Below are 22766 nucleotides of genomic sequence, written 5' to 3'. Positions count from 1 at the left end.
TAAAAATTCATTTAAAATACAAGCTCACAAAAGTCAAAAGTGGTAGGATCTAGATTAGATAACATTTTGAAAGGATGTTAAAGATGAAGAAAATATTAATGCAATATATACACACAGATTTATATGCATATAATACATATACACACACGTATATATATGTATCTTCATTTTAATCATAAAATAATCCCTAAAAAGATGTGTACATGTATCAAATTAAAATAAGTTAAATGCACTAATGATACTCGTTTTTAAATATAATTCCATGTCAATCTGCTTAATGAAGTACAGAAACATCAGCTAACTTTGTAAATTAAGATAGGCAGCTTTAAGATTTGCTTTAGAGTGTGGTATGCCTATATACGCAAATCTTCTTTCAGGTCATTTCAACAATTTTATCATTAGGAGTACGGGATTCATATTATTTCAAATGTGGTAAGTTGAACAAAATCAATACTGAACAACATACCTTTCAGATAAATTAAGGCTTTGGTGAAGAGGTTCTAATTTTTGACATGTCTCTAGGCTGTCAACAGATGTCGAAGGCAATGAGTCTGATTGCACCTTGTTGGCATCACATAAATTAGCATCGTTTCTAGGTAGGGTCTTTCTGAATTTTCGTCCTAAATCCGTCCATAGGACATTCGTCAACATAACTTTGAGTTGCCTGTTATATACATAAATAATTAGTATATATGGTACTACACATTGTAGAATACATGAATTCATCACAAACTAATATCTCCAGAAATTCTAAATTTCAGTTCTTCAAGCAACTATAGTAAATACCCTAAGAAAAAAGAAAAAATGCCTAACTATTATCAAAGATACCTTAAAAAGTAAAGTCTATTTCACTTAAGTTGGGATTTTCTTCAGAATTCTGTCAAGTATACTACAACTATCATTACACATGTACAGCTGCTAGACTCCTGGCAATGCATTCATGTTTATTAACAATGTTAGTTGAAGGACAGTGTTCATTTGCAGATCTCATCACAGATGTAACTGCTGTTTGCGCTAAAAATGTGTTTTTGTTTTAGCATTTGTTGATTCAGAAAACATTATTAAAACTAAGGGTCCACTACTGCATCACTTACATTCTTAAGGCTATAGAGTTCTAAGATACAGATTTAATTTTACCTTATTTCTAAAATAGGTCAACTTAAAACATTTACCTTACTGTACCTATACCAATTTCAAAAAAAAAAAAAGACTGACAAATGCAAGCAGTTCCAGCAACAGTTTTGCCCATCATGTTTTACCCATCTTCTCATTCAATACATCTTTATGCTGAATACTTGAATTACTATGTTTAGTTCTGGAATTCCAAAAACTATGGAATATAGTTTCTGCAGTGGTGTGAACAGGCTACCAAGTGCACTTAAAACAATGCCAAGTGAGGAACGGCTGAAAGTACTGGGAAATGTTTAATCAGAAGAGTGTCTATTTTACTACCTATGAAACAGTTTTAGGCACTTTTTGTTTGTTTGCTTAACAAACACAAGAATATTAAGAAACAGCAATGTGTTCACATTATTTTTAAGATAAAACGGGAACTCTCAAAAAAAATCACTTGTTTGCAGCAGCCACTTGAGCGTATATCCCCAGACCATCTAGCGGTAAGAGGGTACAAGTTCCCAGGGTACTTCCATAGAACACACTGAAAACTCCAAACATGTTGCACAAAAAAAAAAAAAGTTAAGCTATTAGTTTTAAAATTATTAAAAAATAAATAAGTGACATCTCTATGGATCAATAATAATTCATTCTACAAGCACTTACTGAACATCTTCCAGCAAAACAACTATGCTAGTATAATCTGGAGTTTCAGCTACAAACAAAATAGTTGAGTTTTTGCCTTCACGGGGTGTACATTACAGAGAATAAACCAATTCATTATTTAAATAGAATTCTAATATGTGCTATGAAGAAGAAATACAGATGTTGCATTTCTTCTGAGCCAAGTTTCTGAGACTATGACCTTGAAGCTGAAGTCTCAAAGAAGGACAGGCACTATCCAAAAGAAACAAGTAAAAAATGGAGAAAGGTCCAAAAAACAGGACAAAATGCAAATGTTTTGAGTAAAGCTTCTTCAAAGAAATTAAAGGACTTACCTGACTCATGTACTTAGAATAAAGAGGTAATGTATCTAAGAATGGGCAGTTAGACAGGACTTAGCAAACCATATTAAGGATCTGAGACTTTATGTCAACAACAATGGAAATCCACTAGTCTTAATTAGGAAACAGTGAGATCAGAGCTACATTTTTAAAAGATCATTTTGATGTTTATGAAGAATAAAATGGAAGTGTTAGGAATAATGGGGAATAAAAATTAATTTACGGAGATGATGACTTTATCAGAGGTAGTTTAGCAGAATGGTGGGAGCAGAAACCAGAATACAGTGGGATCAGTAAAGGGAAAGGAGCAAAGGGATACAGCAAATGAAAGTAGTTGAGAAATATGGTTGTGAAAATGGAAAATAAGACAAGACCTGAAAATAGACATGAGAAGCAGGAAATGGTTTTTAGTCAGTTATTGGTTGATTAGTTAGTTTAAGACAGGAAAGATTTGTGTAAGTTTAAATGCTTATGGGAAGCATGTAAGGGTTAAAGACACAGAAGGCAGGATAATTAACACAGTAAGTTTCCTAAGAAATTGCATAAGTGCTAATATTTATTGAACATGTACTATATACCAGGCACTGTGCTAAGCATTTTACAATATTTTATTTCATTTAATCCTCACAACCACTCCATGAGGGGCTTACAAATTATTCTTCTCATGCAGTTGAGGAGACCAAGATAGACCGATTAATATCTAAGTAAAACAGGTGAGTAGTGAAAATGGGATCCAGAACCATACACTCTCAAATTTCTTGCCAGCACTCTTAACTGCTTCACACTATACTGGTTTATGATAGGAGAAGAGGCATTCCAACCAAGACCTTCTCTTAAAAGTGAAAGGAGGCCAGGCGCTGTGGCTTACGCCTGTAATCCCAGCACTTTGGGAGGCTGTGGCGGGTGGATCACAAGGTCAGGAGATCGAGACCATCCTGGCTAACATGGTGAAACCTGTCTAAAATACAAAAAATTAGCCGGGCGTGGTGGCGGGCGCCTGTAGTCCCAGCTACTCAGGAGGCTGAGGCAGGAGAATGGCATGAACCCAGGAGGCGGAGCTTGCAGTGAGCCGAGATCGCGCCGTTGCACTCCAGCCTGGGGGACAGAGAGAGACTCCGTCTCAAAAAAAAAAAAAAAAAAAAAAAAGTGATAGGAAAGATAAAGGAACACAGGTTTAAAAAAAGTTTTCAAATAATCCTTGTAGAGAGAGGGAACCCAAGCTTACTAAAGAAACACAGTAAGGTTGTCTTACAGTTAAGAAATCCCTGTGAGATTAACACATTTATAATGCCACAAATATCCTTTTTTCCTGCAAACAGATAATTGAGTTCACAGATGATTATTAATTGCAAAGAGGAAAAGGTGTCTTTACAATGAACATATCTGGCAGGCACCATCTTATGCAAGTGATCAAACATAGGAGTACTAACAGTGAAAAACCAGAAATTATGTTACCCCCGATATGTGCAATAAGAAGTACATGACATCAGGTATGAAACATTCCTGCCAAAAATGTAACCTGGACCTAATCATACAGGCAAGCCCAGAAAAATAATAAAAATATAGACTGTGAGGCATTCTATAGAACAACTGGTCTGGACTCCTAAAAAATCAATGTGATGGCTAAAAGGGAAAGGGCAGAGCAGGTGGGAACTCTTCTAGATTAAGAGACTAATAGGGTATAATAACCAAATACAATGCATGAACCTGAACTTGATTCTACATAGGTAGGTACAAAAGTAACTGCAGTTTTGGCTAAATAGATTTAAAAATAAATACATAAAAGACATTTTGGGAACACTCAGGAAATTCTGATTATGGACTTTATAGCAGATGATGATATGAAATTACTGTTAATTTTCTTGATAGTATATTATAATTGTTATGTAAGAGAATGTTATTGTTCTTAGGAAAAGCAAGCTGAAGTATCTGAAGATAAAATACCATGATGCCTACAACTTACTCTCAAATGGTTCCCCAAAAAATGTATGTATGTATGTATGTATATATGTGATGCCCATCTATATACATGCATAAAGAGACACCGAGAGATGGCAAATGTGCCAAAATGTTTAAAGACTACCAGTCTAGTATTTATACATTTTACAACTGTACAATTTAAAATTCTAAATGACCAAATAAAAATGCAAACAAAACTTTAAGGAAATTTATTTTAAGGATAAAATGTAATTAAGTCTAATGGAAAAACTATATGACTTAGGTATTTGCTAAATTATTGGGAAAATTATTATCTCAATGGTAATTTTAATAATTTCAAATATGAGACTATTCAATGTTGGAAAAAGCCATTTTTCTATTCACTCAGACAAATAATAATTTATGTTGGAAAATAACAAATCATTGGTAATTTTACTGATTATTCTAATAGTGAGGCTCTAAATGAGACGGACAATTTGGCTTCCCGGGAAAATACTTATTTCACATTTGACTTTATTATAATTTGTCTGACTAAAAATATCCACCAACAGAAGTCAGTAATCTTTTTCCCTCCAAACTAGTAAGGTGAAAAAATCCTAAATATCTACAACATTTAAGTGTCATAAGATTTCTCTGTATATCAGAAGAGAAACTTAAGAGTAAAGAACAACATTCAAACCAGACAAAATAAAACCTATATTTAGTATTTAGGGATATATACTTAGGTAACAATACTATCCAACAAAACTAAGAAAGTAATTACTTTGAAAGTTAGTTGAGTGGTTATCATTAAAGCAGGGGTCCCCAGCCCCCAGGCTGCCTTGTACCAGTCTGTGGCCTGTTAGGAAATGGGCCACACAGCAGGAGGTGAATGGTGGGTAAGCGAGCATTACCGCCTGAGCTCTGCCTCCTGTCAGATCAGCAGCAGCATTAGATTCGCATAGGAGCACGAACCCTATTGTGAACTTCACATGTGAGGGATCTAACTTGTGCACTCCTTATGAGAATCTAATGCCTGATGATCTGAGGTGGAACAGTTTCATGCCTAAACCACTCTCCACAACACCCACCCACCCCCACTCTCAACCCCATCCATGGAAAAACTGTCTTCCGTGAAACCAGTCCCTGATGCCAAAAAGGTTGGGGACTGCTGCTTTAAAGGGTTATCATTTGCAGGGGTTGAGAACTTCTGGGGCAGTTTTCTGTTTTGTACCTCAGTGGTGGTTAAAATCTACCTTATTAAAAATACATTAAATTTAATGAATAATTCATTGAACTGTTTACCTTTCAGTCATTTTTTGTTAGTTACATTATATTTCACAGTAAAAATGAAAAGTAAAAGGCAGCTAAACAGAGAACTCCACCTAACCTAACAATCTATATACTTAGGTAGGCTGGTTCCTGTTACTTGCCTAGGCTTTTTAGAACCATCCAATTATCTATTTATAAAATGTTCCTTTGAAAGCTCCAAACCATTATACTAATACTCAATTTTTTATGAGGGGAAATGATCACTGATCCATATACTCAGATTCTTTAAAAAATCGCATTCCTAAAAAATAAGAAATGTACTGTATCTTTTCTTTTTTTTTTTTTTACAGTTAAACATATTTAATAGAAATATTAAAATAATCATTACACTTGTACTGTATCTTTTCTATCTTTTCTATTTTACATATGAGAAATTTTATAATTGTAGGAAGACCCAGCATAATCACAGCAGAAAAAAAATAACATTTTTTGCCTATGAATAAAAAAAAATACACTGGTTTTCCAGAAAACCTCAATTTTTAAAAATTTTTCAACAAAAGTAGTTTATAAATGAATACATAAACATGACTTAATTATATAGCTTGGCCAAATAAATTCAGAAATCAGAAAAAAGAATTGTCTCTCAGACTTAGAGTCCTACATTTTGATTCTGGGAAATAAACTAACAATTGGGATGAAGGCATTGTTTTCATGTCTTTTGTCATAATTTTATTTAGAGTATTTCTTGTCCTTCAAAAAAAATGGACAAAACATTTGGACACTTCACCAAAAAAATGCACAAATGGCCAACATACCTACAACAAGACATTCAATATCATTAATCTTATCTTTCTGGTCTTTAAAAAATGTTTTAAAAAGGAGGAAGGAGCAAAAGAAATTCAACAGATATCCTACAGAAGATTTTTTAAAGTTCAATACAGCACATGAAAAAATGTTCAACATCATCAGTCATCAAGGAAATGCAATTAAAACCACAAAGAGATACTACTACACCTCCATTAGAAAGGATGATAATAAAGAAGATGACTATATAAGTGTTGGCAGGGGTGTGGAGAAAATGAAACCCTCCTACATGGCTAGTGGTGGGAATGTAATACGGCACAATCACTTATGGCAGCCTGGCAGTTTCTTACAAAGTTAAGAATGCACCTACCATATGACCCAGCAATCCAACTCCTAGGTATTTACCCAAAAGAAATGAAAACAGGCTCCCAACACAATGGCTGACTAGGCACAGCCAGGTGGAATAGCTACCACCAAGGGACCAAGACGATGGGTGCACTCCTAATAGATCTTCAGAGGGAAGGCACAGAGACTGGATGGAGGGAAGACACAGAAGCTAGGCTGAAGAGGGAGGAAGGTGGGAACCTTGCACAGGCTTACCATGTACCAGGACTCATTCATAGCCCCCAGTGACTCTGGGGGGCAACAGGTGAGTTGAACTGGCAAGGAGCAATCCACTCTCCTGAAGGGTCTCTGGAATCCCAGCAGGAGGAGACCCCTCAACCACCACAGACACTTCAGTTGGCAGGGAGAGCTGCTTAGAGAAGTGGTAGGGGCAGCACACCAGCTGATGTGGAGCCCAGAAGGTTTGGTGCGGGAGAGTCTGTAGCAGAGCATGGCCAGTGAGGGCCATCCCTCTAGGCTTGACTTGCTCCCATAGGAGACTTTAGCCCTAGGGGAACTGTTGGACCTGAACTCTGCAGGGTTGTCTTGCCTATCAAACAAAGCCAGTCTGACCTGACCATCCTTGCTCTGTGGCCACTCCCAGGGCCGCAGCCTGGTGGTGTCTACTTGCAGGGCAGCATTGGGTGCCCTGGGGTCCTGTATCACTGGAGGACCTGCCTAACAGGCAGAGAGCTCCAGTGGGGTGGCCCCCAAAACCATGCACAAGCCTGCCACTCCCTCCACACACCGCAGCTTCCCCTTGGCCCATGGCAACCCACCCCCCACCCCCACATGTTGCTTTGCTGATGTATATGTGTGCAGGAGGGTTTTGCTTTCCTTGCCCCAGCAGCATGTGACTGTGCATGCACCCTGCCCTGCCCTGTCACTGTGTGAGTGCAGTCCACCCCCCTCCCACAACTGACCACCATTGCAGTGCAAACCATGGCGAGCACAAAGCCAGCCAGCCTTGCCCCTGGAAGTACCTCACTCTTGCACCAACACTGCCAGGAAGTGAAGCCAGGCACAAAGAACAGCACACCTTCCCCCCACCCTGAGCAACCACCCCTGCCTACAGCGCACAGAGAAAGCACAAAGACCTGCACCCACCGGTACCACCACACCCGTGCCAACACCACCAACAGCACAACCACACACACAGTCACCAGCAGGGACTCCTGCTCCCCCTCAGCCACATTGCCGCTGCCACTGTGGTGAACACTCACATGAAGGCAGGCACCCTGGCACCCACTAGCACCTTGCCACAGCCAACAGATATGCACTAGGCCACACTGAGTGACACGGTTTGGTTGTGTCCCCACCCAAATCTCATCTTCCCATGTGTTGTGGGAGGGACCTAGTGGGAGTTCACTGAATCATACGGTCAGTTTCCCCATACTGTTCTCATGGAAGTGAATCCGTCTCATGAGATCTAATGGTTTTATAAAGGGAAACCCCTTTCACTTGGTTTTCATTCCCTCTTGTCCACCGCCATGTAAGACGTTCCTTTCACCTGCCATAATTGTGAGTCCCCCCACAGCCACGTGGAACTGTGAGTCTATTAAACCTCTTTTTCTTTATAAATTACCCAGTCAGGGGTATGCCTTTATCAGCAGCCTAGGAACACACTAATACACTGCCACTGCTGCTGGCACATGCAAATGAGGATACATCCAGCTGCCACTGCACTACGAAATGCTTTGGCTGACACCACCCATTGGAGAGTAGTGACCAGCAGTCCAGGAGCACCTCAGCCCCCCAACACAGTGGATTCCTAACCTTGAGGTACCAGAGAACAAAGTTGGGGTCTGATACAAGTCCCACAGAGTTAGAGCACACAGTCCAGGAGGAGTTGGGAGCTGAGTGCTGATACCCTAAAATCTTCCAGAAACAAAGCCAGTTGGCTGACTCCACCTTTTACCACAATCAAACCCTCAAAGTCATCAAATAAGATAAAAGAAAAAGACTCTACCCAAAGGTTAGCAACTTCAAAGACTGAAGGAACATACACCCACAAAGATGAGAAAGAACCAGCAAAAGAACACTGACAACTCAAAAAGTCCAAGTGCCTTCTTTCTTCCAAAGAACCGAACCATCTCTCCAGCAAGGGTTCTGAACTAGGCTGAGATGGCTGAAATGACAGAAATAGAATTCAGAATATGAGTAGGAATGAAAATCATTGAGATGCAAGAGTATGTTGAAAACCAATCCAAGGAAGCTAAGAATCATAATAAAAAAATGCAGGAGCTAACAGACAAAATAGCCAGTACACAAAGAAACCAACTAACCTGATATAGCTGAAAAATATACAAGAATTTCATAATGCAATCGCAAGCATTAATAGCAGAATAGACCAAGTGGAGCAAAGAATCTCATTGCCTGAAGACTGACTTTCTGAAATAAGACAGTCAGACAAAAATAGAGAAAAAAGAATGAAAAGAAACAAACAAAACCTCTGAGAAATAAGGGATTATGTAAAGAGACTAAATCTACAACTCACTAGTGTACCTGAAAGAGATGGAGAGATGGTAACCAACATGGAAAACATATTTCTGAATATCATCCATGAGAACTTCCCCAACCTAATCAGAGAGGCCAACATTTCCCAACCTATCATTCATGAGTTCTGTCACCCATGAGAACTTCCCCAGCCTAGCTAGAGAGGCCTAGCAGAGAACCTGAGTAAGATATTTCACAAGATTATCCCAAAGACACATAATCATCAGATTCTCCAAGGTCAAAATCAAAGAAAAAATGTTACAGGCAGCTAAAAAGGTCAGGTCACCTACAAAGGGAAGCCCATCAGATTAACAGCAGACATCTCAGCAGAAACCATAAAAGCCAGACCAGATTGGGGTACAGTATTCAATGTTCTTAATGAAAATAAATTCTAACCCAAAATGTGATATGCAGCCAAACTAAGCTTCATAAGTGAAGGAGAAGTAAGATTTTTTTTTTTTTTTTTTGAGATAGTCTCACTCTGCTGCCCAGGATGGAGTGCAGTGGCACCATCCTGGCTCACTGCAACCTCTGCCTCCCAGGCTCAAGTGATTCTCCTGCCTCAGCCTCCCGAGTAGCTTGGATTACAGGCACCCACCACCATGCCCAGCTAATTTTTTTTATTTTCAGTAGGGACGGGGGTTTCACCATGTTGGCCAGGCTGATCTTGAACGCCAGACCTCAAGTGATCCTCCTACCTCAGCCTCCGAAAGTGCTGGGATTACAGGCATGAGCCATGGCACCCGGCCTATTAAGAGTCTTTTCAGACAAGCAAATGCTGAGGAAATTGGTTACCACATGACCTGCCTTGGAAGAGCTCCTGAAAGAAGCACTAAATATGGAAAGGAAACAATGTTACCAGCCCCTACAAAAACACACTGAAGTACACAGACCAGTGACACTATAAAGCAACTACAGAAACAAGTCTGCATAATAACTAGCTAACATCCCCAACTCATTCTATGAGGCCAGCATCATCCTGATACAAAAACTTGGCAGAGACAAAAGAAAAATTTAAGGCCAATATCCTTTAAGAACATCAATGCAAAAGTCCTCAACAAAATACAGGCAAATCAAATCCAGCAGCATATCAAAAAGCTTATTCACCACGATCAAGCAGGCTTTATACCTGGGATGAAACGGGGGTTCAACATATGCAAATCAGAAATCTGAGACCAGGTACAGTGGCTCACACCCATAGTCCTAGCACTTGGGGAGACCGAGGCAAGAGGACTGCCTGAGCTCAGGAGTTTGAGACCAGCCTGGGCAACATGGCAAAACCCTGTCTCTACTGAAAATACAAAAAACTACCCGGGAGTGGTGGTGCACACCTTTAGTCTCAGCTACTCGAGAAGCTAAAGCACAAGAATCGCTTAAACCCAGGAGGTGGCGGTTGCAGTGAGCCCAGATAGCACCACTGAACTCCAGGCTGGGTGACAGAGCAAGACTCTGTTTCCAAAAAAAAAAAAAAAAAAAAAATTTTGATTCATCACATAAACAGAGCTAAAGACAAAAACCACGTGATTACCTCAGTACATGCAAAATTAAATTTCTGTGGGACCCGGCAAAATGCACCTCTGCTTTCATTCAGGTACAATGCATCAGCACAGAATTTCCTTTTTCTTTTTCTTTTTTTTTCTTTTGAAGAAAAGAATATCAAATAAATTTTTTATTTTTTATTATTATACTTTAAGTTCTGGGGTACATGTGCACAACACGCAGGTTTGTTACATAGGTATACATGTGCCATGGTGCTTTGCTGCACTCATCCACTCGTCATTTACATTAGGTATTTCTCCTAACGCTATCCCTCCCCCAGCACCCCACTCCCCAACAGGCCCTGGTATGTGATGTTCCCTGCCCTGTGTCCATGTGTTCTCATTGTTCAACTCCCACTTATGAGTGAGAACATGCAGTGTTTTGTTTTCTCTTCTTGTGTTACTTTTGTGAGAATGATGGTTTCCAGTTTCATCCATGTCCTGGCAAAGGACATGAAATCATCCTTTTTTATGGCTACATAGTATTCCATGCTGTATATGTGCCACGTTTTCTTTATCCAGTCTATCATTGATGGGCATTCAGGTTGGTTCCAAGACTTTACTATTGTGAATAGTGCTGCAATAAACATACATGTGCATGTGTCTTTATAGTAGAATGATTTGTAATCCTTTGGGTATATACCCAGTAATGCGATTGCTGGGTCAAATGGTATTTCTAGTTTTACATCCTTGAGGAGTCACCACACAGTCTTCCACAATGGTTGGACTAATTTACACTCCCACCAACAATGTAAAAGTGTTCCTATTTCTCCATATCCTCTCCAGCATCTGCTGTTTCCTCACTTTTTAATGATCACCATTCCAACTGGCGTGAGACGGTATCTCATTATGGTTTTAATTTGCATTTCTCTAATGACCAGTGATGATGAGAATTTTTTTCAGAATTTTGTTGGCTGCACAAATGTCTTCTTTTGAGAAGTGTCTGTTCATACCCTTCACCCACTTTTTGATGGGTTTCTCTTTTTTTTCTTGTAAATTTGTTTAAATTCTTTGTAGATTCTGGATATTAGCCCTTTGTCAGATGGATAGATTGCAAAAATTTTCTCCCATTCCGTAGGTTGCCTGTTCACTCAGCTGATAGTTTCTTTTGCTGTGCAGAAGCTCTTTAGTTTAATTAGATCCCATTTGTCAATTTTGGCTTTTGTTGCCATTGCTTTTGTTGTTTTAGTCATGAAATCTTTGCCCATGCCTATGCCCTGAATGATATTGCCTAGGTTTTCTTCTAGGGTTTTTATGGTTTTAGGTCTTACAGTTAAGTCTTTAATCCATCTTGAGTTAATTTTTGTGTAAGGTCTAAGGAAGGAGTCCAGTTTCAGCTTCCTGCATATGGCTAGCCAGTTTACCCAACACCATTTATTAAATAGGGAATCCTTTCCCCACTGCTTTTGTCAGGTTTGTCAAAGATCTGATGGTTGTAGATGTGTGGTGTGATTTCTGAGGCCTCTGTTCTGTTCCATTGGTCTACATATCTGTTTTGGTACCGGTACTATGCTGTTTTGGTTACTGTAGCCTTGTAGTATAGTTTGAAGTCAGGTAGCGTGATGCCTCCAGCTTTGTTCTTTTTGCTTAGCATTGTCTTGGCTACACGGGCTCTTTTTTGGTTCCATATGAAATTTAAAGTCGGTTTTTTCCAATTCTGTGAAGAAAGTCATTGGTAGCTTGATAGGGATAGCATTGAATCTATAAATTACTTTGGGCAGTATGGCCACTTTCACAATATTGATTCTTCCTATCCATGAGCATGGAATGTTTTTCCATTTGTTGTGCCCTTTTATTTCCCTGGAGTAGTGGTCTGTAGTTCTCCCTGAAGAGGTCCTTCACATCCCTTGTAAGTTGGATTCCTAGGTATTTTATTCTCTTTGTAGCAATTGTGAATGGGAATTCACTCATGATTTGGCTCTCTGTTTGTCTGTTATTGGTGTATAGGAATGCTTGTGATTTTTGCACATTGATTTTGTATCCTGAGACTTTGCTGAAGTTGCTTATAAGCTTAAGGAGATTTTGAGCTGAGACGATGGGGTTTCCTAAATATACAATCATGTCATCTGTAAACAGGGACAATTTGACTTCCTCCCTTCCTATCTGAATCCCCTTTATTTCTTTCTCTTGCCTGATTGCCCTGGCCAGAACTTCCAATACTATGTTGAATAGGAGTAGTAAGAGAGGGCATCCTTGTCTTGTGCCAGTTTTCAAATGGAATGCTTCCAGTTTTTGCCCATTCAGTATGATATTGGCTGTGGGTTTGTCATAAATAGCTCTTATTATTTTGAGATACGCTCCAGTGATACCTAGTTTATTAAGAGTTTTTAGCATGAAGGGCTGAATTTTGTCAAAGGCCTTTTCTGCAGCTGTTGAGATAATTATGTGGTTTTTGTCATTGGTTCTGTTTATGTGATGGTTTACGTTTATTGATTTGTATATGTTGAACCAACCTTGCATCCCAGGGATGAAGCAGACTTGATCATGGTGGATAAGTTTTTTGATGTGCTGCTGGATTCGGTTTGCCCGTATTTTATTGAGGATTTTCATATTGATGTTCATCAGAGATATTGGCCTAAAATTTTCTTTTTCTGTTGTGTCTCTGCCAGGCTTTGGTATCAGGATGATGCCGGACTCATAAAATGAGTTAGGGTGATTTTCCTCTTTTTCTATTGATTGGAATAGTTTCAGAAGGAATGGTACCAGCTCCTCTTTGTATTTCTGATAGAATTCAGCTGTTAATCCATCTGGTCCTAGACTTTTTTTGGTTGGCAGGCTATTAGTTATTGCCTCAATTCCAGAGCCTATTATTGGTCTATTCAGAGATTCAATTTCTTCCTGGTTTAGTCTTAGGAGGGTATATTTTTCCAGGAATTTATCCATTTCTTCTAGATTTTCTAGTTTATTTGCATAGAGGTGTTTATAATATTCTCTGATGGTAGTTTGTATTTCTGTGGGATTGGTGGTGATATCCCCTTTATCATTTTTTATTGCGTTTATTTGATTCTTTGCTCTTTTCTTCTTTATTAGTCTGGCTATTGGTTTATCTATTTTGTTGATCTTTTCAAAAAACCAGCTCCTGGAGTCACTGATTTTTTGAAGGGTTTTTTGTGTCTCTATCTCCTTCAGTTCTGCTCTGATCTATTTCTTGCCTCCTTCTAGCTTTTGAATTTGTTTGCTCTTCCTTCTCTAGGTCTTTTAATTGTGATGTTAGGGTGTCGATTTTAGATCTTTCCTGCTTTCTCTTGTGGACATTTAGTGCTATAAATTTCCCTCTACACACTGCTTTAAATATGTCCCAGAGATTCTGGTATGTTGTGTCTTTGTTCTCATTGGTTTCAAAGAACATCTTCATTTCTGCCTTCATTTCGTTATTTACCCAGCAGTCATTCAGGAGCAGGTTGTTCAGTTTCCATGTAGTTGTGCGGTTTGAGTGGGTTTCTTAATCCTGAGTTCTAATTTGATTGAACTGTGGTCTGAGAGACAGTTTGTTGTGATTTCTGTTCTTTTACATTTGCTCAGGAGTGTTTTATTTCCAATTATATAGTCAATTTTGGAATAGGTGCGATGTGGTGCTGAGAAGAATGTATATTCTGTTGATTTGGGGTGGAGAGTTCTTTAGATGTCTATTAGGCCTGCTTGGTCCAGAGCTGAGTTCAAGTCCTGGATATCCTTGTTAACCTTCTGTCTCATTGATCTGTCTAATATTAACAATGGGGTGTTAAAGTCTCCCACTATTATTGTTTGGGAGTCTAAGTCTCTTTGTAGGTCTCTAAGAACTTGCTTTATGAATCCGGGTGCTCCTGTAGTGGGTGCATATATATTTAGGATAGTTAGCTCTTCTTTTTGCATTGATCCCTTTACCATTATGTAATGCCCTTCTTTGGTTTTTCTGATCTTGGTTGGTTTAAAGTCTGTTTTATCAGAGACTAGGATTGCAACCCTTGCTTTTTTATTTTTTTTATTTATTATTATTATTATTTTTTTTTTTTTTGCTTTCCATTTGCCTGGTAGATCTTCCTCCACCACTTGAGGTCAAGAGATCGAGACCATCCTGGCCAACATGGTGAAACCCTGTCTCTACCAAAAATACAAAAATTAGCTGGGTGTGGTGGCGTGGGTCTGTAGTCCTAGCTACTCGGGAGGCCGAGGAAGGAGAATCGCTTGAACCCGGGAGGCAGAGGTTGCAGTGCGCCAAGATTGCGCCACTGCACTCCAGCCTGGCGGACAGAGCGAGACTCCGTCTCAAAAAAAAAAAAAAAATCATCATCCCTGAAGTCTGCCTTAGACTCTACCTGTCCAGTACATGCATTTGTTACTTGACAACTGGCTGAATACTAAGGAAAGCAGTTTTTGAAAGAAAAGGAGTTATCTTATTCTTTGAAATTAAAAGGGGATTTTGTCTTGCACCTTAGGTACCAGCATGGCCACAGCGGGGTAGAGCACCGAAGAGGCTTTTGGGGTCCCTAATTCCAGGACGTGACCCTATGATGGCACTTTTGGACCTGACCTGGAGCAGAGGAGAGCTCACTGCCCTAAAGGTTGAGTCCTAGGCCAGGCAGCATTCACAACAAGCCAACTTAAGAGATTTCAGGCCTTAAGGGAAATTGTAGGTAGTCTGGCCGTACTCCTTGTGGCCTGGGGTAGCAATGGCGATGGGGTGAGGCTCTTCTGCTTTTGGGAAAGGGAGGGAAGAGTGGGGAGGATTGCATCTTGTCATTTGAGTGCCAGCTCAGCCATAATACAAGAGAACACCAGGTAGACTTCTAAGGTTTTTGACTCTAGTCCCTGACTCCTGGACAGCACTTCTGGACTCACCAAGGGCTTGGGAGATCTTGCCATCCTGAAGGGAAGGACACGGGCCTGGCTGGCTTTGCCAGTTGCTGATCATAGAGCCCTAGACCCTTAAGCAAACATAGGCAGTAGCCAGGGAGTAGTGACAGCAGGCCTTGGGAGAGACCCAGGCTGGGCTGGCTTCAGGTCTGACCCAGCACAGTCACAATGCTGGTGGCCACAGGGGTGCTTAAGTCACTCCACCCCCATCTTTAGGTGGCTTGGAATAGAGACTGTATGTTTGGGAGAAAGTAAGGGAAAAGAACAAGAGTCTCTGCCTGGTAATCCAGAAAATTCTCCCAGTTCTTGTACAAGACTATCATGACAGTACCTCTATGAGTCTGTAAGAATCACAGCATTACTGAGTTGGGGTGCACCCTAAAGCTTAGAGCATTAACACCCAGCTCCTTTCAAATATCTGAAAAGCCTTCCCAAAAAGGATGCCTACAAATAAGCACAGATAGAGAAGACTACAATAAAAACCTAACACTTCAATGCCCAGACAATGAAGAACATCTACTAGCTCAACATCACCAAGGAAAATAATCACTGGAAGCTACAAAACTCACTGGTAATAAGTACATAGAAAAATGAAGAATATCATAACATTGTAACTGTGGTGTGTAAACTACTCTTATCCTACGTAGAAAGACTACATGATAACCAACCAAAAATAATAACTACAATAACTTTTCAAGACAGTCAATACAATAAAGATATAAATAGAAGCAACAAAAAAGTTAAAAAGCAGGGAGACAAAGTTAAGGCATAGAGTTTTTATTAATTTTTATTTTGCTTGTTGTTTATGCAAATAGTGTTGTTATCAGGTTAACATAAAGGGTAATAAGATAGTATTTGCAAGCCTCATGGTAACCTCAAACCAAAAAACATACAATGGATACACAAAAAATAAAAAGCATTAAACCAAATCATATTATCAGAGAAAATCACCTTCACTAGAGGAAGACAGGAAGGAAAAAAAAAGGAAAAAAAAAACAAAGAGAAGACCACAAAACAATCAGAAAACAATTAACAAAATGGCAGGAAATAAGTTCTTACTTATCAATAATAACATTGAATATAAATGGACTAAACTCTCCAACTTAAAAAATAGACTGGCTGAATGGATGAAAAACCCATTGATCTGTTGCCTACAAGAACCACACTTCACCTGTAAAGACACACATAAACTAAAAATAAAGGGACACAAAAATGCACTTAATGCCAATGAAAACCAAAAAAGAACAGGAGTCACTGTACTTCTATGAGACAAAACAGATCTCAAGACTAAAATGATAAGAAGAGACAAATGGGTCACTATATAATGATAAAGAAGTCAATTCAGCAAGAGGATATAACAATTTAAAATATATAGGCAACCAACCCTGGAGCACCCAGATATACCAAGGAAATAATATTAGAGCTAAAGTGAGAGATAGACCCCAATAAAATAATAGCTGGAGACTTCAGCACCCCACTTTCAGCACTGGACAGATCTTCCAGACAGAAAATCAACAAAGAAACAAAGAAACATCAGACTTAATCCACACTATAGACCAAATGGATCTAATACATATTTACAGGCCATTTCATCCAAGAGCTGCAGAATACACATTCTTTTCCTCAGCACATAGATCATTCTTAAGGACAGACCATATGTTAGGTTAATAAATAAGTCTTAAAACTTTCCAAAAAACTGAAATAATATCAAGCATCTTCTCTGACCACAAAGGAAAATTAGAAATCAATAACAAGAGGAATTTTAGATACTATACAAATATATGGAAATAAAACAATATGTTCCTGAATGGCCAATGGGCCAATGAAGACATTAAGAAAGAAAACTGAAAAATTTCTTGAAACAAATGATATTGGAAACACAATATAGCAAAACCTATAGGATACAGAAAAAGTAATATTCAGAGGAAAGTTTATAGCTTTAAGTACATACATCAAAAAAGAGAAAAAACTTCAAATAAACTATCTAATGATGCATCTTAAAAAGCTAAAATAGCAAGAGCAAACCAAACCCAAAATTAGAAGAGAAGGAATAAAGAGAGAAAAAAACAAATGAAATTGAAATTTTAAAAATACAAAAGATTAATGAAACAAAAAGTTGGTTTCTTCAAAAGTTAAAACAAAATTGACCAACCTTTAGCCAACCTAAGGAAAAACAAAAAGAGAAAATACAAACAAATAAAATCAGAAATTTAAAAAGAGGCATTACAACTGAAACTACAGAAATTCAGAGGATCATTAGTGGCTACAATAAGCAATTATATGCCAATAAATTGGAAAATCTAGAAGAAATGGACAAATTCCTGGATACATACAATCTAACAAGATTGAGCCACGAAGAAATCCAAAATCTGAACAGACCAATGAGATCAAAGCAATGAGATCAAAGCTGTAATTAAAAGTCTCCCAGTAAAGGAAAGCCCAGGACCCAATGGGTTCACTGCTAAATTCTACCAAACATTTAAATAAGAACAAATGCCAATCCTACTCAAACTATTCCGAAAAAGAGAGGAGGAGGGAATACTTCCAGACTCATTCTACAAGTCCAGTATCACCCTAACACCAAAACCAAACAAAGAAACATCAAAAAAAGAAAACTACAGGCCAGCATCTCTGATGAACATTGATGCAAAAATCCTCAACAAAATATTAGCAAACCAAATTCAACAATACATTAGACAGCTCATTCATCATAACCATGTGGGATTTATCCCTATGATGCAAAGATGTTTCAACATACAAAAATCAATCAACATGATTCATCATATCAACAGAATGAAGGATAAAAATCATATGGTCATTTCTGTTGATGCTGAAAAACCATTTGACAAAATTTAACAGTTCTTCATAATACAAAAAAACTGGGAATAAAAGGAACATGCCTCACATAATAAAAGCCATATATGACAGACCCACAGCTAGTATCATACTAAATAGGGAAACACTGAAAGCCTTTCCCTTAAGATCTAGAACACAACAAAGATGTCTACTGTCACCACTGTTATTTAACATAGTATTGGAAGTCCTAGCTAGAGCAATCAGAAACAGAAAGATATAAAGGGCATCCAAACTGGAAAGGAAGAAGTCAAATTACTCGTTTGCTGACAACATGATCCAATGTTTGGAAAAACCTACAGACTCCATGAAAGAACTATTAGAACTGATAAACAAATTCAGTAAAGTTGCAGGATACAAAATCAACATACAAAAATCAGCAGCATTTCTATATGCCAACAGTGAAAAACATGAAAAAAAATTAAAAAGTAATCTCATTTACAATAATAGCCACACATAAAATTACCTAGGAATTAACCAAAGAAGGGAAAGATCTCTACAATAAAAACTATAAAACAATTATTAAGAAATATGATGAGAACACCAAAAAATGGAAAATTACTCCATGTTCATGGATTGAAAGAATCAATATTGTTAAAATCTCCATACCACCCAAAGCAATCTACAGATTCAATGCAATCCCCATCAAAACACCAGTGACATTCTTCACAGAAATAGAAAAAATAATCCTAAAATTTATATGGAACCACAAAAAGACCCAGAATAGGCAAAGCTATCCTGAGCAAAAAGAACAAAACTGGAAGAATCACATTACCTGACTTCATATTATACTACAGAGCTATGCTAACCAAAACAGCATGGAAATGGCATAAAAACAAACACACAGAGACCAATGGAACAAAACAGAGAACCCAGAAACAAACCCATACACCTACAGTGAACTCATTTTTGACACAGGTGCCAAGAACATACACTGAAGGAAAGACACCTCTTCATTAAGTGATCCTGGGAAAACTGAATATTGATAGGCAAAACAATAAAGTAGGCCCCATCTCTTGTCATATACACAAATCAAATCAAAATGGATTAAAGACTGAAATCTAAAACCTCAAACTATGAAACTACTACAAGAAAACACTGGGGAAAATCTCCAGGACATTGGTCTGGGCTACTATTTCTTCAGCAATACCCCACAAGCACAGACAACCAAAGCAAAAATGGACAAATAAGATCACATCAAGTTAAAAAGCTTCTGTACATGAAAGGATACAATCAACAAAGTGAAGAGACAACCCACAGAATGTGAGAAAATATTTGCAAACTACCCATCTCACAAGGGATCAATAACCAGAATATATAAGGAGTCCAAACAACCCTACAGGAAAAAATCTAATAATGCAATCAAAAAATAGGCAAAAGATTTGAATAGATATTTTTCCAAAAAAAAAAAAAAAATACAAATGGCAAACAGGCATATGAAAAGGTGTTCAACATCATTGATCATCAGAGAAACGCAAATCAAAACTACAATGAGATATCATCTCACCCCAGTTAAAATGGCTTATAGCCAAAAAACAGGAAATAACAAATGCTGGCAAGGATGTGGAGAAAAGGGAACACTTACACACTTTAGATGGGAATGTAAATTAATATAACCACTATGGAAAACAGGTTGGAGGTTCCTTAAAAAACTGAAAATTGAACTACCATATGATCCAGCCATTCCACTGCTGGTATACACCAGAATAAGGAAATCGACAGATTTGGAAGTGATCTAAGTGCCCATTAATAGATGAATGGATAAATAAAATGTAGTACATATATACAATGGAGTATATTCAGCCATAAAAGAAAATGAGATTCAATCATGTGCAACAACATAGACGGGATTAGAAAATGAGATTCAATCATGTGCAACAACATAGATGGGATTAGAGATCATTACATTAAGTGAAACAAGCCAGCCACAGAAAGACAAACATCACATGTTCTCACTTATTTGTGGGATCTGAAAATCAAAACAATTGAATTCATGGACCTAGAGAGTAGAAGGATGGTTACCAGAGGCTGGGAAGAGAACTAGTGGGCTGGGGGGCAGGTGGGGACAGTTAATGGCTATAATAAAAATAGAAAGAATGAATAAAACCTACTATTGATAGTACAATAGAGTAATATAGTCAATATTACTTAATCATATATTTTTAAATACCTTAACGAATGTAACTGGATTGTTTGCAACTCAAAGGATAAATGCTTAAGGGGATGGATACCCCATTCTCCATGACATGCTTATTTCACATTGCATGCCTATATATCAAAACATCTCATGTAACCCATAAATATATACACCTAATATGTACCCACAAAAAAATTTTTAAATGATTTTAAATTTCTAAAAAAGAATAAAAAATAAAATAGCTAGGCATGGTGGCATGTGCCTGTAGTCCTAGCTACTTGGGAGGCTGAGGTGGGAGGGCTTGAGCCCAGGAGGTTGAGGCTACAGTGAGCTATGTGATCATGCCACTGCACTCCAGCCTGGGCAACACAGCAAGACCCAGTCTCAAAAAAAGAAAAAACATCCTAAAACTCAACAATAAAAAACCAAAAAAACCAATTTAAAAATAAGCATAGGGCTTGTGTAGCCGTTTCTCCAAAGAAGACATATGAATCTCTAATAAATACATAAAAAGATGCTTAGTATCATTTATAAATAGGAAAACGCAATTAAGACTACAATGAAATGCCACCTCATACCATTAGGATGGCTACTACAAATTTAAAAAAAAAAAACAGAAAGTAACAAGTGTTGATGCGGATGTGAAGAAACTGGAAACTTACTCATGAATGAACCTTGAGGGCATTAAGCTAAGTGAAATTAGCCAGTCATAAAAAGACAAATACTAGATGAGGTATTTTAAAAAGTTAAAATCATCAAAACGAACAGTAAACTGGTGGTCATAAGGGGAATGGGGTGGAGGGAGAAATGGGAATTTATTTTTTTTAATGGGTTTCAGTTTTACAAGACGGAAAGTATTGTGGAGATTGATGATGGTGATGGCTGCACATTATGAATTTATTTAACAACATTAAACTGTACAATTAAAAATGATTAAGATGGTAAAATTTATGTTAAGCGTATTTTACTACAATAAAAAAATTTAGTCTTAAAAATCATTTAGTACACTTGTCCAAAAGCACAGAAATTTATATTTAAAATAGATACATGTTCTTCTATGTAAATTACACATCAATAAAGTTGGTTTCAACGAATGAGTAAACAGAAAACTTGAACTGTCCTATAAGCGCGTGACCAGATGGCTTCACTGATGAATTCAACTGAACATTTAAAAAAGAATGAGTATCAATTTCCCCAAAAACTCTTCCAGAAAACAATGAAGGAGAGAAAGTTTTCCAACTCATTCTACAATGACGGTATTAGCCTGATACCAAAATCAGAAAAAGACAGTACAAGAAAAAAAACCATATATGAATCTCCCTCTTGTATACAAACATAAACATTCTCAAGAAAACTGAATCCAGCAACATATTAAGAATACTATAAATCAGATCAAGGAGATTTATCCCAGGAATGCAAAGTTACTTTAATATATGAATATGAATTTATCCAATAAATTTGATTAGTAAAATAAAGAATATACATTACAGTACGAGAATGCAGGAAATTCAAACATGCATACATTATTTTGAAAGCCGCTACCAAATTAAGAATAGAAAGGAAACTCTCCAACATGATAAAGTACATCTATGGAGGCCTGCCCAGCTCACCACCACCATCAGCACCCACACCCGCCATCCAGGTGCCTAAAGACAAGTGAGACCTGCCTACTCCAAACAGCACACACACAAGCATGTCATCCCAGAACCAAATAGTAAAACACTTCATTTGCTGCCACCAGTGTTTACATGTACATTACAGGGCCTGAGGATAAGCCCATGCCCATGCTGTCCAGAAGCATGAGTATTGGCCAGGCCAACTCATTGCCGCCAGTGCCCAACAGCACCAACAACTTGAAAAACAGCTGCCACCACCCACCACTATGGCTACAGCCAACACCCATGCATACCACCTGGGGACCCAAGGACAGGTGCACCCTGTCCCCTGCAAACAGTATCCACAGGCACTGTCCCAGGAAGAAAGAACAGGCCCACCCAATCTGCTGCCACCAGGACCTGCCTGCACAATACTATGCCTAAAGACAGGGCTGCCCTGTCCATTGCCACTACCACAGCCCACACACACCATCAAGGGACCTAAGTACTAGCCCATCCTACTCACCACTGCCAATGCCCAAGTACACCATCCAGTGGCCTGAGAACCCACCCATTGTTTCCTGCCACCTACCTCGGCCACAGCTGGCACCAAACATGCTGACTAGGGACCCAAGAACTGACCTGCCTGGACCCTAACCACTACCCTAACCCATGTTACCACCAGGAATCCCAAGAACTGGCACAAATGGCTCATCTCTACCATGTCTGGTGTTCATACATGCCACCCAGGGGTCCAAAGACTAGCAAGCCTGGTGTACCTGTCCCCAGTAAAGCCTTGCCACAGTCTCCATTAGAAACC

General features: G+C 38.4%; 1 protein-coding gene across 17 annotated transcripts in view; it reads right to left on the bottom strand.

The window, feature by feature from the left end:
* SENP7 (SUMO specific peptidase 7) overlaps positions 1 to 22766 on the bottom strand; it is a 210146-nt gene that overhangs the window by 105801 nt on the left and 81579 nt on the right. For 12 of the 17 annotated variants that reach the window (XR_008523624.1, XM_024245271.3, XM_063721819.1 and 9 more), the window contains one exon: positions 467 to 664. The exons of the other annotated variants lie outside the window; for them this stretch is intronic. Coding sequence is in view for 11 of the 12 variants with exons in the window: in XM_024245271.3 (XP_024101039.2) it covers positions 467 to 664 (198 nt within the window). In the remaining variant the exon portion in view is untranslated. The remainder of the gene's footprint in view (positions 1 to 466; positions 665 to 22766) is intronic. 17 annotated transcript variants of the gene reach the window in all.

This window comes from Pongo abelii, chromosome 2 (assembly GCF_028885655.2).
Source record: "Pongo abelii isolate AG06213 chromosome 2, NHGRI_mPonAbe1-v2.0_pri, whole genome shotgun sequence".
Classification (NCBI taxonomy): domain Eukaryota; kingdom Metazoa; phylum Chordata; class Mammalia; order Primates; family Hominidae; genus Pongo; species Pongo abelii.
This window is presented reverse-complemented; position numbering and strand designations above follow the sequence as displayed.